At 42.1% G+C, this 19,653-nt stretch overlaps 1 protein-coding gene across 1 annotated transcript in view; it reads right to left on the bottom strand.

Annotated features, from left to right (window-relative positions):
• The window catches only part of PAK5 (p21 (RAC1) activated kinase 5), a 306,571-nt gene extending 287,763 nt beyond the window's left edge, over nucleotides 1-18,808 (bottom strand). The window contains exon 1 of the mRNA XM_053712157.1: nucleotides 18,605-18,808. Coding sequence (XP_053568132.1) covers nucleotides 18,605-18,808 — 204 coding nt within the window. The remainder of the gene's footprint in view (nucleotides 1-18,604) is intronic.
• Between the last annotated feature and the right edge of the window lie 845 nt (nucleotides 18,809-19,653).

Genomic DNA, 19,653 nt, shown 5'->3' with positions numbered 1-19,653 from the left:
ATGGTTGATGTACGCAACAGTTGTCATGTTGTCTGATTGAAACCGTATGAACTTGGCCCTCGCTAGCTGAGGCCAAGCCTTGAGAGCATTGAATATCGCTCTCAGTTCCAGAATATTTATCGGTAGAAGAGATTCTTCCCGAGACCAAAGACCCTGAGCTTTCAGGGCTCCCCAGACCGCGCCCCAGCCCATCAGACTGGCGTCGGTCGTGACAATGACCCACTCTGGTCTGCGGAATGTCATCCCTTGTGACAGGTTGTCCAGGGACAGCCACCAACGGAGTGAGTCTCTGGTCCTCTGATTTACTTGTATCTTCGGAGACAAGTCTGTATAGTCCCCATTCCACTGACTGAGCATGCACAGTTGTAATGGTCTTAGATGAATGCGCGCAAAAGGAACTATGTCCATTGCCGCTACCATCAACCCGATCACTTCCATGCACTGAGCTATGGAAGGAAGAGGAACGGAATGAAGTATCCGACAAGAGTCTAGAAGTTTTGTTTTTCTGGCCTCTGTCAGAAAAATCCTCATTTCTAAGGAGTCTATTATTGTTCCCAAGAAGGGAACCCTTGTTGACGGGGATAGAGAACTCTTTTCCACGTTCACTTTCCATCCGTGAGATCTGAGAAAGGCCAGGACAATGTCCGTGTGAGCCTTTGCTTGAGGAAGGGACGACGCTTGAATCAGAATGTCGTCCAAGTAAGGTACTACAGCAATGCCCCTTGGTCTTAGCACAGCTAGAAGGGACCCTAGTACTTTTGTGAAAATCCTTGGAGCAGTGGCTAATCCGAAAGGAAGCGCCACGAACTGGTAATGTTTGTCCAGGAATGCGAACCTTAGGAACCGATGATGTTCCTTGTGGATAGGAATATGTAGATACGCATCCTTTAAATCCACCGTGGTCATGAATTGACCTTCCTGGATGGAAGGAAGAATAGTTCGAATGGTTTCCATCTTGAACGATGGAACCTTGAGAAACTTGTTTAAGATCTTGAGATCTAAGATTGGTCTGAACGTTCCCTCTTTTTTGGGAACTATGAACAGATTGGAGTAGAACCCCATCCCTTGTTCTCTTAATGGAACAGGATGAATCACTCCCATTTTTAACAGGTCTTCTACACAATGTAAGAATGCCTGTCTTTTTATGTGGTCTGAAGACAACTGAGACCTGTGGAACCTCCCCCTTGGGGGAAGTCCCTTGAATTCCAGAAGATAACCTTGGGAGACTATTTCTAGCGCCCAAGGATCCAGAACATCTCTTGCCCAAGCCTGAGCGAAGAGAGAGAGTCTGCCCCCCACCAGATCCGGTCCCGGATCGGGGGCCAACATTTCATGCTGTCTTGGTAGCAGTGGCAGGTTTCTTGGCCTGCTTTCCCTTGTTCCAGCCTTGCATTGGTCTCCAAGCTGGCTTGGCTTGAGAAGTATTACCCCCTTGCTTAGAGGACGTAGCACCTTGGGCTGGTCCGTTTCTACGAAAGGGACGAAAATTAAGTTTATTTTTTGCCTTGAAAGGCCGATCCTGAGGAAGGGCGTGGCCCTTACCCCCAGTGATATCAGAGATAATCTCTTTCAAGTCAGGGCCAAACAGCGTTTTCCCCTTGAAAGGAATGTTAAGTAGCTTGTTCTTGGAAGACGCATCAGCCGACCAAGATTTCAACCAAAGCGCTCTGCGCGCCACAATAGCAAACCCAGAATTCTTAGCCGCTAACCTAGCCAATTGCAAAGTGGCGTCTAGGGTGAAAGAATTAGCCAATTTGAGAGCATTGATTCTGTCCATAATCTCCTCAAAAGGAGGAGACTCACTATCGACCGCCTTTATCAGATCATCGAACCAGAAACATGCGGCTGTAGCGACAGGGACAATGCATGAAATTGGTTGTAGAAGGTAACCTTGCTGAACAAACATCTTTTTAAGCAAACCTTCTAATTTTTTATCCATAGGATCTTTGAAAGCACAACTATCCTCTATGGGTATAGTGGTGCGTTTGTTTAAAGTGGAAACCGCTCCCTCGACCTTGGGGACTGTCTGCCATAAGTCCTTTCTGGGGTCGACCATAGGAAACAATTTTTTAAATATGGGGGGAGGGACGAAAGGAATACCGGGCCTTTCCCATTCCTTGTTAACAATGTCCGCCACCCGCTTGGGTATAGGAAAAGCTTCTGGGAGCCCCGGCACCTCTAGGAACTTGTCCATTTTACATAGTTTCTCTGGGATGACCAACTTGTCACAATCATCCAAAGTGGATAATACCTCCTTAAGCAGAATGCGGAGATGTTCCAACTTAAATTTAAATGCAATCACATCAGGTTCAGCCTGTTGAGAAATGTTCCCTGAATCAGTAATTTCTCCCTCAGACAAAACCTCCCTGGCCCCATCAGACTGGGTTAGGGGCCCTTCGGAAATATTATTATCAGCGTCGTCATGCTCTTCAGTATCTAAAACAGAGCAGCCGCGCTTACGCTGATAAGTGTTCATTTTGGCTAAAATGTTTTTGACAGAATTATCCATTACAGCCGTTAATTGTTGCATAGTAAGGAGTATTGGCGCGCTAGATGTACTAGGGGCCTCCTGAGTGGGCAAGACTCGTGTAGACGAAGGAGGGAATGATGCAGTACCATGCTTACTCCCCTCACTTGAGGAATCATCTTGGGCATCATTGTCATTATCACATAAATCACATTTATTTAAATGAATAGGAATTCTGGCTTCCCCACATTCAGAACACAGTCTATCTGGAAGTTCAGACATGTTAAACAGGCATAAACTTGATAACAAAGTACAAAAAACGTTTTAAAATAAAACCGTTACTGTCACTTTAAATTTTAAACTGAACACACTTTATTACTGCAATTGCGAAAAAACATGAAGGAATTGTTCAAAATTCACCAAATTTTCACCACAGTGTCTTAAAGCCTTAAAAGTATTGCACACCAAATTTGGAAGCTTTAACCCTTAAAATAACGGAACCGGAGCCGTTTTGAACTTTAACCCCTTTACAGTCCCTGGTATCTGCTTTGCTGAGACCCAACCAAGCCCAAAGGGGAATACGATACCAAATGACGCCTTCAGAAAGTCTTTTCTAAGTATCAGAGCTCCTCTCACATGCGACTGCATGCCATGCCTCTCAAAAACAAGTGCGCAACACCGGCGCGAAAATGAGGCTCTGCTTATGCTTTGGGAAAGCCCCTAAAGAATAAGGTGTCTAATACAGTGCCTGCCGATATTATTATATCAAAATACCCAGATAAAATGATTCCTCAAGGCTAAATATGTGTTAATAATGAATCGATTTAGCCCAGAAAAAGTCTACAGTCTTAATAAGCCCTTGTGAAGCCCTTATTTACTTGCTGAATAAACATGGCTTACCGGATCCCATAGGGAAAATGACAGCTTCCAGCATTACATCGTCTTGTTAGAATGTGTCATACCTCAAGCAGCAAGAGACTGCACACTGTTCCCCCAACTGAAGTTAATTGCTCTCAACAGTCCTGTGTGGAACAGCCATGGATTTTAGTGACGGTTGCTAAAATCATTTTCCTCATACAAACAGAAATCTTCATCTCTTTTCTGTTTCTGAGTAAATAGTACATACCAGCACTATTTCAAAATAACAAACTCTTGATTGAATAATAAAAACTACAGTTAAACACTAAAAAACTCTAAGCCATCTCCGTGGAGATGTTGCCTGTACAACGGCAAAGAGAATGACTGGGGTAGGCGGAGCCTAGGAGGGATCATGTGACCAGCTTTGCTGGGCTCTTTGCCATTTCCTGTTGGGGAAGAGAATATCCCACAAGTAAGGATGACGCCGTGGACCGGACACACCTATGTTGGAGAAAACACACTTTTTCTAACTTTGACCCCCAAAATCTGTTACATATCTACAACCACCAAAAAACACCCATGCTAAATAGTTTCAAAATTTTGTCCTGAGTTTAGAAATACCCAATGTTTACATGTTCTTTGCTTTTTGTGCAAGTTATAGGGCCATAAATACAAGTAGCACTTTGCTATTTCCAAACCACTTTTTTCCAAAATTAGCGCTAGTTACATTAGAACACTAATATCTTTCAGGAATCCCTGAATATCCCTTGACATGTATATATTTTTTTTTAGTAGACATCCCAAAGTATTGATCTAGGACAATTTTGGTATATTTCATACCACCATTTCACCGCCAAATGCGATCAAATACAAAAAATCGTTCACTTTTTCACAAATTTTTTCACAAACTTTTGGTTTCTCACTGAAATTATTTACAAACAACTTGTGCAATTATGGCATAAATGGTTGTAAATTCTTCTCTGGGATCCCCTTTGTTCAGAAATAGCAGACATATATGGCTTTGGCGTTGCTTTTTGGTAATTAGAAGGCCGCTAAATGCCACTGCGCACCACAAGTGTATTATGCCCAGCAGTTAAGGGGTTAATTAGGGAGCTTTTAGGGAGCTTGTAGGGTTAATTTTAGCTTTAGTGTAGTATAGTAGACAACCCCAAGTATTGATCTAGGCACATTTTGGTATATTTCATGCCACCATTTCACCGCCAAATGCGATCAAATTGAAAAAAAAGTTAAATTTTTCACAATTTTAGGTTTCTCACTGAAATAATTTACAAACAGCTTGTGCAATTATGGCACAAATGGTTGTAAATACTTGTCTGGGATCCCCTTTGTTCAGAAATAGCAGACATATATGACTTTGGCGTTGCTTTCTGGTAATTAGAAGGCCGCTAAATCCTGCTGCGCCTCACACGTGTATTATGGCTAGCAGTGAAGGGGTTAATTAGGGAGTTTGTAGGGAGCTTGCAGGGTTAATTTTAGCTTTAGTGTAGAGATCAGCCTCCCACCTGACACATCCCACCCCCTGATCCCTCCCAAACAGCTCCCTTCCCTCCCCCACCCCACAATTGTCCCCGCCATCTTAAGTACTGGCAGAAAGTCTGCCAGTACTAAAATAAAAGGGTTTTTTTAAAAAAATAATTTTTTTTTATAGCATATTTACATATGCTAGGGTGTAGGATCCCCCCCTTAGCCCCCAACCTCCCTGATCCCCCCCAAAACCGCTCTCTAACCCTCCCCTCTGCCTCATTGGGGGCCATCTTGGGTACTGGCAGCTGTCTGCCAGTACCCAGTTTGCAAAAAAAAGTGCTTTTTTTATTTTTTTGGGCTTTTTTCTGTAGTGTAGCTTCCCCCCACACACAGACAATCCCCCACCACCTTGCTGATCTTTTTTTTTTTAAATGTACTATTATTATTTAGAAATGTGTACATTTTTTATAAATTCATTTTCTGTAGTGTAGCGGTTCCCACCCGCTCCCTCCCCGTGCACGCGCCCGCCCCCGCCCTCCCGTGCATGCGCGCGCGTCCGTGCGCGCCCCCGCTCGTCCCCACCCACGATCCCGCCCCCCCTGCACATAACCAGGGCCATCGATGGCCGCCACCCGCCTCCCGGTCCGGCTCCCACCCAACAAAGCAGGGAGCCACCGATCTCCGGTGCAGAGAGGGCCACAGAGTGGCTCTCTCTGCACCGGATGGCTACCAAAGGTTATTGCAGGATGCCTCCATATCGAGGCATCACTGCAATAACCGGAAAGCAGCTGGAAGCGAGCAGGATCGCTTCCAGCTGCTTTCCACACCGAGGACGTGCAGGGTACGTTCTCAGGCATTAACTGCCTTTTTTTTGAGGACGTACCCTGCACGTCCTCGGTCGTTAAGGGGTTAAAGAGATACGAAACCCAATTTTTTTCTTTAATGATTCAGATAGAGCATGCAATTTTAAGCAATTTTCTAATTTACAAATGGGTTTAAGGATTAATTTTCATTGAAACTACAAATTGGATCTATAAATATAAAATGACAATTTGCTGTTCATACCAATTCCCTGAAACGTATCCTAGTGTGGTGTATGATACTTTAAAATATTGCAATACTATATAGGTTGCTGAATAAACCATATTTTTCTAGTCAAGCTTGTGAAGGAGTGTCCGTCTTCTAATGTAACAGCGTAAGTTCTTATTAGTTCACAAACAACTGATACCTACTCTATGTATCAGCTGTTTACAAACATGCACTTCCTCTTCATTTCAATTTAAACAGCCTTTAGTTTCATCATAAAAATTATTGAGTACAAATGTCCCTTGAAAAATAATTTTGGCTGATATTATTCCTAACAAGAATATCATACATGTGTTCTAGATGCATAATACATCAATGACCAACGAAAACAAAAATAACTTTAGTATAAAATAATATTTTCCAAACCCCAAGATACATAGAAAAAGGGGGATAATGTATTTTGCTGACTTTATAAATATTTTTATCATCTGTAAGCAATTTGATGTATTATTTAAAGTTATTTTCTTATAGATGTGGCAGAAAGTATTGGTACCTTTCAACTTTTCTAGTAAAATGTACATTTTTTACTAGAAAACAGGATTAGCCATTAGGTCTTTCTCTGGACACCCCCAACGACCTATAAGCTGATCGAAGATCTCCTGGTTGAGACCATTCCCTTGAGTGAAGTGTCTGATGACTCCGATAATCTGTCTACCAGTTGTCCACTCCTGGGATGTGAATGGCTGAAATGGTGTATTAATGAACCTCTGTGCAGTTCAGAATGTGAGATACCTCCTGCATCGCTAGGTAACTCCGGGTACCCCCTTGATGGTTTAAATCATGATTTAAATCAAATCCACGCTGTTATGTATCACAGTTTTACATAATGCTTTGCGCTTTTTATATGCTTAGATGTTTTACTTTCTGCACAACTGTTTCCATTTTTTTTAAATTTTGTACACAATATAATATATTTTAATGATTACTTGTGTGTGTAGCTTAATGTGTCACCTTTTGCTAAAAGAACATTAATTTATTATAATATCAGAGAAATAAATATGTCCTACAGTCTTTTCAGTATCTCTTAACTTTAATGCCTGAAATTAAGCCAAGCTGGTCTTTGCTTCCAAAGACTTGGGGATATGTTGTTCTTGTACCAACTGTGAAAAACAAAATGTATGCTTACCTGATAAATTTCTTTCTTTTGCGATGTACCAAGTCCATGGATTCATCCTTACTTGTAGGATATTGTCCTTCCTTAGAGGAAGTAGCAAAGAGAGCACCACAGCAGAGCTGTCTATATAGCTCCCCCCTTAACTCCACCCCCCAGTCATTCGACCGAAGGCAAAGGAAAAAAAAGGAGAAACCATAAGGTGCAGAGGTGACTGAAGTTTGTAATAAAAAATACCACCTGTCTTGAATAGACAGGGCGGGCCGTGGACTCTGTACATTGCAAAAGAAAGAAATTTATCAGGTAAGCATAAATTTTGTTTTCTTTTGCATGATGTACCGAGTCCACGGATTCATCCTTACTTGTGGGATACCAATACCAAAGCTTTGGGACACGGATGAAGGGAGGGACAAGACAGGAACCTAAACGGAAGGCACCATTGCTTGCAAAACCTTTCTCCCAAAAATAGCCTCCGAAGAAGCAAAAGTATCAAATTTGTAAAATTAGGAAAAGGTATGAAGCAAAGACCAAGTCGCAGCCTTACAAATCTGTTCAACAGAAGCATAATTGTTAAAAGGCCATGTGGAAGTCACTGATCTAGTGGAGTAAGCTGTAATTCTGTCAGGAGGCTGCTGTCCAGCAGTCTCATAAGCCAAACGGATGATGCTTTTCAGCCAAAAGGAAAGAGAGGTAGCCATAGCCTTTTGACCTCTGCGCTTTCCAGCATAGACAACAAACAAAGAAGAAGATTGGTGAAAATCTTTGGTTGCCTGCAAATAAAACTTCAAAGCACGAACCACGTCCAAGTTGTGCAACAGACGTTCCTTCTTAGAAGAAGGATTAGGACACAGAGAAGGAACAACAATTTCCTGATTGATATTCCTGTTAGAAACAACCTTAGGGAGGAACCCAAATCTCTGAAACAGATAAGCGCAAACAGACTCAAGTGTAGGTAGATACAACAGACACACCCCACTCTCTGAATTGTACTTTTACCTCTTGAGAAAGACCGCACGGTGGCGGTTGAAACGCGTTGAGGCTTTTGGACTACATGAGGATCCGTACTTTGTTCCAGTGACGTTACCGGCTTCTACATTAACGCTCTCTAATACAAGCGTTTTTTTTATTTGAAGTCACTACAACGGACATTAACTCAAAACGGACACTTTTGGCTCAGAAACTTTGATGTTCATTTGCTAAGATTTATGTTTTAACTGCCGTGGAGATCATATGTTATTTTAACAAACCGCCTGAATAAATTACAATTTTGTAAGTACAATTCAGAGAGTGGGGTGTGTCTGTTGTATCTACCTACACTTGAGTCTGTTTGCGCTTATCTGTTTCAGAGATTTGGGATTCTACTTTACTTCAGGAGGCACGCAGGACACCTTCGGTCATTTTTGCAGCAACAGGTCTCGTATATAATAATCATTACACAGTTGTACTTATTTGCACCTATTGTGTTTTTTGCTCCTTGTCTGATCTTTAGGAATTTGTATAATAATAATTAGTGATTCCAAACTAACACACGTTAATCTATATTTTTTTATATTATATTTATTTATTGCTTTCATTAAGTATTAATTTTTATTCTAATTCTTATTGTTATTTATCCTTTTGGTGTTTATTTTGTTACATCATAGCAATTTTGAATCACCCCTGGCAGCTAGCGCTGTTTAATTATTGTGTTTTGTAGTTAGGGAGGAACCCAGGTTTGGTATGCAAAACCACCTTATCAGCATGGAAAACAAGATAAGGCGAGTCGCATTGTAATGCAGATAGTTCAGAAACCCTTCGAGCTGAAGAGATAGCAACTAGAAACAGAACTTTCCAAGATAGAAGCTTAATATCTATGGAATGCATGGGTTCAAACGGAACCCCCTGAAGAACTTAACACCTCTTCTCTTTACCCTTCCAGCTTAGAGCCAGCAAAGAGAATGACTGGGGGTGGAGTTAAGGGGGGAGCTATATAGAAAGCTCTGCTGTGGTGCTCTCTTTGCTACTTCCTGTTAGGAAAGACAATATCCCACAAGTAAGGATGAATCCGTGGACTCGGTACATCATGCAAAAGAAATACATTTTATATTCCCATTTCAAATATCTTATAAAAGCCAAACAAATGTTTAACCTGCATTCCAGTGACAATCAAAAACAAATGATAAACATGTTGTTCAGCCAAAGCACATTTTTATTTTGCCCACATAATAAAATTCACAAGAATCTCAAATCAGAGAGTCTTGGATTAAGTAGTAGATTGAAGAATGCAACCACAAAATGCAAACCTTTCATGAAGATTCCTGGAATCAAGTGTAGTATTTTAAGAAGGAGCTACATGACACCTTACTGAAGTGATTATAGGCAATGTAAAAACAAAATGTATGTTTACCTCATAAATTTCTTTCTTTCCGGACATGGAGAGTCCACAACGTCATTCCAATTACTAATGGGATATTCACTCCTGGCCAGCAGGAGGAGGCAAAGAGCACCACAGCAAAGCTGTTAAGTTTCACTTCCCTTACCCATAACCCCCATTCATTTAGCCGAAGGGAAATGGAAAAAGAAGATAAGACAAATGTGTAGAGGTGCCTGAAGTTTAGTAAAAAATTACTGTCTAATCTAAAGGGAGGGGTCGTGGACCATGCCCGGAAAGAAAACAATTTATCAGGTAAGCATGGAGAGTCTACAACCTCATTCCAATTACTAGTGAGAACCAAAACCCAAGCTAGAGGACACGGAATGAACAGGGAGGGAGAATAAGACAGACGGACCTAAACAGAAGGCACCACCTCTTGAAGAACCTTTCTCCCAAAGGAAGCCTCAGCCGAGGCTAAAGTATCAAATTTGTAAGATTTTGAAAAAATATTCAGAGAGGACCAAGTTGCAGCCTTGCAAATCTGTTCCACAGAAGCTTCATTTTTGAAAGCCCAAGAAGAGGAGACAGCCCTCGTGGAATGAGCTGTAATTCTCTCAGGAGGCTGCTAACCAGCAGTCTCATAAGCAAAACAAATTATACTTCTCAACCAGAAGGAAAGAGAAGTAGCAGTAGCCTTCTGACCTTTACGCTTTCCAGAGAAACAAACAAAAAGGGCAGAAGACTGGCGAAAATCCTTAGTCGCCTGTAGGTAGAATTTTAGAGCACGCACAACATCCAAGTTGTGCAACACACGTTCCTTATAAGAAGAAGGATTAGGACATAGAGAAGGAACAACAATTTCCTGATTAATATTTCTATCCGAAACCACTTTAGGAAGAAAACCCAACTTAGTACGAAGAACCACCTTACCTGCATGAAAGATAGGTTAAGGCGAATCACACTGCCAAGCCGAGAGTTCTGAGACTCTCCGAACAGAAGAGATAGCAATAAGAAACAAAACCTTCCAAGATAACAACTTAATATCTATGGAATGCAATGGCTCAAACGGAGCCTGCTGCAAAACCTTAAGAACAAGGTTAAGGCTTCAAGGAGGAGCAACAGACTTAAACACAGTTCTGATTCTGACCAGGGCCTGACAAAAAGAGTGAACATCTGGCACATCCGCCAGACGCTTGTGTAACAAAATAGATAATGCAGAAATCTGACCCTTCAGAAAACTGACTGACAATCCCTTCTCCACGCCTTCCTGGAGAGGAGTAGCCTTTGGATTCACACCAATAAAGGTGTTTACACCATACCTTATGGTAAATATTTCTAGTAACAGGCTTGCGAGCCTGAATCATGGTCTCAATGATCGACTCAGAAAAACCACGCTTAGACAGAGCTAAGTGTTCAATCTAAAAGCAGTCAGCTTCAGAGAAACAAGATTAGGATGAAGGAATGAACCCTGAGTTAGAAGGTCCTTCCTCAGAGGCAACCTCCAAGGTAGAAGAGATGACATCTTCACTAGGTCTGCATACCAGAATGTGCGAGGCCATGCAGAAGCTATTAGAATTACCAATGCTCTCTCCTGTTTGATATGAGCAATGACTCGTGGAAGGAGAACAAACAGAGGAAACAAATATGCTAGACTGAAATCCTAAGGAACCGCCAAATCGTCTATCAGGGCGGCCTGTGGATCTCTTCACTTTGAACCATACCTTAGAAGCTTGGTGTTCTGCCGGGACACCATCAAATCCAACTCCGGCACCCCCCCTGCATTTTAGCGTTAACCTGGAGAACACTGTCTGTCTGCTCAGGAAATCCGCTTCCCAGTTGTCCACTCCTGGAATGTGGATGGCAGACAGACAGCAATTGTGAGCTTCCACCCACTGAACAATCCGAGTCACCTCCTTCATGGCAAAGGAACTCTGAGTTCCTCCCTGGTGGTTGATGTAAGCCACTGAGGTGATGTTGTCTGACTGGAACTTGATAAATCGGGCTAAGGACAACTGAGGCCAAGTCATCAGAGCATTGAAAAACGCTCTCAACTCCAAGACGCCCCAAAGAAAAATATGGGTGGGGAGCTGTGGAAAGAGTCCACAGCTGCATTCATTACTTTTGGGAAAACAATACCCAAGCTATAGAGGACACTGAATGCAAAAATGGGAGGGTACAATAGGTGGCCCATTCTGAAGGCACCAGGCCTGAAAAAAACAAAACCCAACCAAACCCCACTTCGTCGGAGCCGGGCAAAAAAACTAGAAGGAAAAGGCCCCAAGGACACTGACCCGTAGATACTCCGAAAGCCTAACTAGAGACCACAAAGCAGACTCACTAAGCCAACACTCCTCCAGGAGAACCGTCACCCAGCAGTCGGTCCCCACACAACCCTTACTAGTACAGTACAAAAATCCCCAAAAGGGAGAGGACAAGGGTGAGTCAAAGGAATACCCAAATGGTACAGAAATATCCAATAAAGGAAAAACCCCCTTTAAAAGAAGACCAAGTCCACAGAGACCCAAAAGGATCCCGAGAACACGGGGAGCTGACACCCAACCCGCAAGGAGAAACCAGGCATTATAAAGGAGAAGAAACATCTCCCAAACATCGTGCAACAGCACCGAAAAGGACAGCTGAAGACAAAGTCCTCTAAACGTCAGAACTCAGAGAGTGAGCAAACATAAAACAAGTAGCAAACTCAGAGAATAAACATCTGAGTCTAGTAACATGCTGCCATCCGTAGGAAAACACAGAGAAAACACTATCCATAAGGAAGAAGCGGCTGCACAAAGTAGCAGACTGCCCAACCTCCAAGATATAGATTGCCCAACTTCCAAGACAGAGGACACTCTTCAGGCAATCCAGGCCTCTAAACCTACTCACAGATCTCAAAGGGGGAGAGGCCCAGAACCTCTAAAAAAGAAGGTCCACTGTTACCCCCAAGACCTGAGGATGAACAACAAATCTCAGATCCTACACCTAGCCAGACCAGCCTAAGCAATGGCAGATCTAAAAGCAACGGAACCGAAAAGAACCCCAAGACCAGCATCCAAAAGGGCGGAAGAATGGAGACAGCCACTTCAACCTAAAGACAATCGAGCAGGCGATAGACCTAAAGAGATCTAGCAAAGCCACCCGACTAAGTCTCAATGCGGAGCCAGCAGCTCCCCAGATGGACAGGAACAACTCAAAGAGCAGACCAATCACCGAACTAGATAAACATCTGTTCCAACCTCCCGAACACAGGAGAGGCCCCTAAAAAGGGAACCACACCCACGTAAGGAGGACAACGAGCCCCCTGAAGAGGAGAGCATCGAGAAACACCTGCCCATAAGACAGGAAGTCGTAGGAAGAACTGAGAGGACACAAGTCCACGTCACTGACGAACACAGAATAACCCCTTAAAACACCATCGTGCTAGCACACATACCAGGCGCAAAAGTGACAGCTGAGCAACCGCAAACCTTCCGTTTGCTAGGCAGGAAAGCCCACCATCAGGACACGTTAGTTGGCTGTCCCAAGGGAACCGTATCGTCTGACACAAGACAAGCTCCAAGGAGTCCTGGCTCTCAGTAAATCTGGCCAAGTTGTAGAACAGAACAGCCAGAACAAGGGATAAGCCAAAGTACCCCAGAAACTGGAACTCCCCGGCCAGTCCTAGGATCATAAGGTGTGGTAACATTCCACAGCGGGATCCACAAAGAGAAAACGCAGAGTAAAACCCTCGACAACCGGAAGATCAGAACAAGAAGCCCGGGCCCCACAAATGTTTAGATTAAACAAACTTCCAGGAACATCCCTCGTCTGATATAAAAAAAATAGACCTCCCAGGGAAAAAATCCAGAATAACCTGGATAACAAGAGCAAGAAGCCCTTGCAAGTCCCAACCCAAAGGGAAGAGACCACCCCTTGCAGGAGCCCAACACTCCAAAGAGCCAGGGCCATAAAAGGACACTAGAGCTAACAAGCCTCCATGAATGTGCTTGAAAGTGCGACTAATCCCCCTTAAGGGACATAGGGCACTGCTCATTTTAGCAACCTCGAAAGGAGGAAAGGCTAAGTAGACCTTACCGGGATCAAAACTAGCAACCCTCGGCTTGCTACAGTACAGAGTAGCCACAGAGCATTAGTATGCTGAACTAGCTGTCCAGCTAGCTACAAGCTCCAGACACAAGGGGAACAGTGAGGACAAGTCACCCGAACAGAGCAACATCAAGTCTCCACATCACCTCAGATTCGAATTCAGAGGACAGTAAAACAAGGGTTTGGATGACACCTGGATGACAATACCTGAACCATATGAGTGGAAAACCACTATAGGACCTCTTCTATCCCAAGAAAGAGATGCAGAGCATTCCCAACACCAGGAAAGGACCCCTAACCGGACCCCAAAAGGACCTCACTGTCTAATGTCCCAAAAAAGGAACAACCAATTCCCGAAGGGAATCCAAGTCCCCCGAAGGCAACCCATCCAAAAGGAAAAACGGACAATCCAAGAGGTCTCAATGAAGAAGAGAACCACTAAAGGAACAAATCCAAAAAGGACATTTACCTAAAGCAACACCGCCTGCCCGGGGAAAGAGGCGCTAATCCCTCTAATTTTTCCACCACGTGGGAAGGAATACTTTAGGTTCCGAGGGTATCAGAAACAACAGAGAGTGACGTAGCAAAATTCACTGACCTAGTAACCAGAGAGACGGCTATTTAGGACTGAAACAATCCTGAGTGCCCCACAGACCCACAAGTCCTTTTGAGAATGCTTAGCTGAAACTTGTAAAACAAATAACAAGAACATAAATAATGTTAAGAGCACTCGGCACCCCAACCTGACCAGCAAGGTATAATAGACCCCACGTGTCTGAATAAGCCGTGAGACAGAAGATCTGAACCCAAGCAGGACCAGCCTGCAACCAGGGTCATAACTGCCAAGCTGGCTAAATCTGCCCTCAGAGAGGGAGGAAGAAAAACAGACAAACATGGGACTAACAAACATGAGTCCCGAACAACTTCCGTAGAAGTAAACTGAGTATCGATCCCAGAGATTTTTAAGTTCACGCAGGAAACATAGTATGAAAAAGAAAATAACATTCATCCTAACTGGATAAAATAAAATAACAGGCAACCCGAGGGTTAACGCCCAAGAAGAACAGAAAGATACGCAGGACCAGCCTAACGGAAACCGTGTTCTTCCAACAAAACTGGGAAGGATCTCCATAACAAGACTTAAAGGAGATTACTTCATCCTCCCATGTCTAACGAGGTGAGCCATTCGAAGGTGGAGACTGATGAGTCCCATAACCGAGAAGTATAGGGTCCCAAACAGCTCAAAAACGTGTGAGTAAAACATGAAGGCGAGCCAGTCTATAACGAAAGGCACAACACTCAGGAACAGTTACACCCGCAGGGAACTGCACATGCCCTCCAGTGGCCGAGAGACCTGGGGCAATCAGGTACGAGCACAATCGCAAATAAACATCTGGACTTTGTAGACGAGCAAGCGCCAAAAGTATGTAAAAGCAAAAATGTGCCTCAACTTACGGGGGGAACAATCCACCCTCCGAGGAGGAAAACACATAACCTGGGTTACCTGCATGTGTAGTAGTAGTAGGGAGTGGTAGGTAACTCGCCTCCCGGAGTACAGGCCCCCCGAGGCGGATGGCTCAGCAGTCCCTTGAATCCCAGAGCCCGAGGAACAAGGCACTCTAGGATTGCCTAAAGAACATAACTGACTGGCCTGAGTCAATGGGGCCAATTCACATTCATCACAGGACAAAGAATTTGAATCAGAAAAATGAACAATCTCAACATCAGCATCCTCCATAACTGGATAAAGGATACAAAAAATGGACTATAAATAAAACAATTTAAATGGCACCTGACACCCACAATGGCTGGGACACTCATCACCTCCTATGAACCAGACACCAGCGGACTAGAATTCTCCGTCGCCACACAATCAGGAATGCAGAAATGGGAGACCAGTATGTAAACACACCCCCGGTCACAAGGTGAACCGTACAGTCCAATAAAATAGCGCACCCAACCGTAAGGTTACATAATTCGAAAGTCCGTTATGTTCCAAAAATCCACAAGCCCAGTTAACACTACACATAAACAGATTGAATCCCATAACAAACATGATTAAAAAAAAACCCTGTTCAATAATCCCCCTCAGGAGATATTAACCCTTGATTCCAAGATACTAAAGGAGTCCCACTGAGACCCTGTATTTTTCATGTGAGTTTGCAGGAACAAATGAGTTACAGTACAATCATGAAGAAGTAAAATGAAACAATCTTACCAGAATCTACACCGTGGAACAGGAACACGGCCCTTCAAGTGTGACGGATAGTAGCCTTGCCTCTGCCATGGACTTGAGAGAAGGAAGCAGGCAGCGAAGCGAAGTTTGACAACGCTGATTGCTTGTGGAGTTGTTAAAATGAGTCGGATGGTTTCGCAGAAAGACTCTTCCTGTGTCTCCGGACTCTAACTTTCATCCAAGCCTTCACTGAGAGACTGACAGGATTACTAAAAACTCCCGTCCTATGTCGAAGAGTACTACCCTCCATAAGAGACAATTAAATTCTGACACTTCTCTGCCAACCTCCTGGGACGAAAGGCAAAGAATGACTGGGGGATGAGGGAAGTAGGAGGAGTATTTAAGCCTTTGCCTGGAGTGTCTTTGTCTCCTCCTGGTGGCCAGGTTCTCATTTCCTAACAGTAATGAATGCAGCTGTGGACTCTTTCCATTTATGAAGAAAATGAGTATGTAAATTGCTTCTAATACAGGATTGCTTAGTGTTTTACATGTTAGCGTAAGTATTTGAAATTTCTTTCTGTAGGGTAATGGAAGCCAGTTCAGGGAAGGCCAGAGAGATCTGTTTAATGAAGTTAGTGAACTTAGCTTAATCAGTCTGGCTGAAATACTGACAAAAACTGGTGAGAGGACAAATGGGTCTTGGGAAGGCCATTAAGAAGTATGGTGCTGTAATTTATGTTAGACTGAACTAGCAATGTTAAATAGATAAGAGTCAAGGACAGTACAAAGTCAAACATCACTCCAAGACAGTGAACCAGAGTAGATGTGAGTACAGTATCTTCCAGTATGAGTGAAGTTGTATGTCCTATTAAAAGAGCCATAAGGAAATCTCAGAAAGACAGTTTGTGGCCTGTTTGAGTAAGGAGGAGGGTGTGATGTCCGGAGAAGATGGATTTTAGTGTTATCAGCACAGAGGTGACAGAATATATAGAGACATTTAAGTTTACAAAAGAAAGGTGTTTAGAGATTGAGCCTTGTGGTACAACTACTGAGAGTGGTAGAGGATCAGTGGACTCATTGTAAATGGGGGAATGAGCTGGAAGCAAAGCATGAAACCGCTGTATCTGAGATGACAAATAGTAAAGACTGTAAAAATTGGTGATGGTCAGCCATGTAAATTGTGTCAAAAAGGTCTAGAAGAATAACGAGAGAAGTGGATATTTGTTTTAACAATATCTAGATCATTACTAACCATTGTTAGTGTAATTTCTTTTGAGTGTTTTAGGCAGAAGCCTTATTGGTCATGATCTGGTTAAAGAGCCGGTTGCTTGGTGTGTGTAAATGAACTATTAGCTAAATATTGTAATGTTTGGAGGATAAAGTAAGAGTATGGAGACTGGTTGACAGAAAGTGAAGTGGGACCGAGAGATGGCTTTGTTTATTATGGATTTAATAAGCGCTTGCTTTTTGGCACATACAAGATTTTACACTGTAAATTATTTCACTTTCCATAACTTCCAGAATGTTGAGGAAAGTTAAGTAGGAGTGGAAATTTGGGAATTTTCTCATTTTGACCAGGAAACCACAGGTTCCTTGCTTATTGCTTTCAAACGTACACGGTGCAGGCTCTTGTTTTTAAAACTGCTCTACTCAGTCATGAACTGGCATGACATCCAAACCAAAAAAAGAAGAATGTAATGGCCTGGAGTTAAACAAAACAACTAAAAAGAGCTAAATGATTTGTGATATCTACAGAGCATAAAACAAGGGACAGTTATTGCAGCATTCAAATCATTGCTATAAATATACATTGTACTATTGATACAGTATTTATCTTTTACTGAAATAATACAAAACAATTACTTTTAACATTGCCCTGCAGCTGCTAGCTCTGGCTGCCGCTGGACACTGCTTATTTATAGTAATGATTTGAATGCTGCAAACTTTCAAATAATATTTGCTACCCCTTTAAAGCTGTAAAAATCTATTTAATGCTGATAACGCTGGTTGTTACAAGTTTTATATCCTATATACTATTGACCCTATACTACTATCTGTACCATCTGAAACAGAGTTAAACACACAGTAAAAGTACCACTCGGAGTACTGCTGGTCCCAAGTGGAAACTGCTGCTGATTGGATTAGCAACGGTTTCTGCAGTGCTCCAAAGGTCCTGAGCTACAGTTCTACTGTAGGGGGTTGATAGTCTTAAAATGACATGCTCACATGTATTGGGGCATGTTATTTTTCAACTATTACAGCACTTTGATAGGTAAGTTAAGGCACCTTTTCGGACCCAAACTTTTCTTGGTTAACCATTAAAGGTATCACCAGTATATGCTAATATTTCTAATGACTGTACCCAAGAGCAGAGTGCTCTTCTATTTCAGTTATATCCCCTTATATACAATTTACCACTGTATAAAATATTGGTGTGTTATAATTATACATATTTTAGCAATTTCACTGTTTCTGTGATTGGTTTTGAAATGTCATTTTTTTAAAGGGACAGAAAACTCAAAATTAAACTTCCATGATTTAGATAGAACACAATTTTCAACAACTTTCCAATTTACTTCTATTATCAAATTTGCTTTGTTCTCTTGGTATTGTTTGCTGAAGCCTAAACCTAGGTTGGCTGATAAGAGCTTAGCAGCATGCAAGTGTCTTAAGCAGCCTGTGACAGCAGTATTTGTAACTATGAATAACATTGCTATAAAAATGTTGTAAACTCTGCTGCCAGATGGCTTCCAACACATGCACACTCATTAACTCCCCTAGGATTATTCTTTAACAAAGGATAGCAAGGGAATGAAGCAAAATTTATAATAGAATTCAATTGGAAAGTTGTTTAAAATCTCATGCCCTAGCCAATCAGTTCTAGTTAAATTTTGACTTTGCTGTCCCTTTAAATGTGCACTCTAATGCAGAAATGGCTTGGTGTAATTAAAGTAAGAGACATTTAGCAGTTTAATATGATACCTTCATAGGAGCAAGCTGGATGGGTGTAATACAGGATGGATCCACCATAGGCTTGGGTCTATTGGCGGTGTCTGCGAGCAAACTGTGCCATTGCTGAGGAAGGCCGATAAACTTTTGTTCTTTATGATCGAATCCAGTGTGAACCCTGTGTTCAAAGTTGGAAGGCCCCGAAATCTCAATCTTCTTCTTTTTCTTTCCAAACATTTTGGGCAATCCAGTTAGACCTAAAACCCCAAAAACATTATTTTTAAATATTTAGCCAAAAAAATCTAGTTCAGTTTATAGTATTGTATTTAGAACTAATAAAGCTTAGAACTAACATACAGTAAGTGAATGTGAATGTGAAGTGCAAAGATTCTATTTTATAAAATGGATCAATAATCCAGTTTTTGTCCCTTCTGAGAATCACCGTAGTTTGTTTTTACATAAGTATGTTATGGCACATAATACTGGTGTCCAACCTTTTGAAATGAGGAGCTACATTGAATGGTCCATTGCTTAAATAGCCAGTGAACACAAATAATTAGAATGTAAAAAGATTCACTTGCTTGTGCATGTACATAGCTTGACATATACACACATATTGGATTTCAGTTATAAAGTGTTGAAAACCAAACAAAACACATAATAAAGGAACCTATAAAATGAACTTATACACAGTATATAAATTGGTCAGCTACAGAATGAGACACAGTAGAATAAAATGTGCAGTCCTGATATATTTCACTAGAGGGCAGCACTGCAATCCATCAGATCAGTTTTATGAATCCTGATAATTAACATAGATTTCTAATATGTGATACACATATGCTTAGAAGTAGCTAGCTCAAACCATATTACTGGTATATACCCTAAACTGCCCAAAGATCCTGGTCCGTTTAAAAATTCATGTGATTCAATATTCCCTCTAAACTGTTCCCTTGTCTCCTGCCAGATACATATTTTATAGGAAAAAAATGATGCCAACAAATCGCCTACAAAGATGTTTTTCTTACACAAATGTTGGCACAGTGTAAACTATACAATTACAGAAGATGAGAGATATACAA

The sequence above is a fragment of the Bombina bombina genome, chromosome 4 (genome assembly GCF_027579735.1).
Source record: "Bombina bombina isolate aBomBom1 chromosome 4, aBomBom1.pri, whole genome shotgun sequence".
Lineage (NCBI taxonomy): Eukaryota > Metazoa > Chordata > Amphibia > Anura > Bombinatoridae > Bombina > Bombina bombina.
The sequence above is the reverse complement of the archived record's forward strand: the minus strand, read 5'-3'. Positions and strand labels throughout refer to the sequence as shown.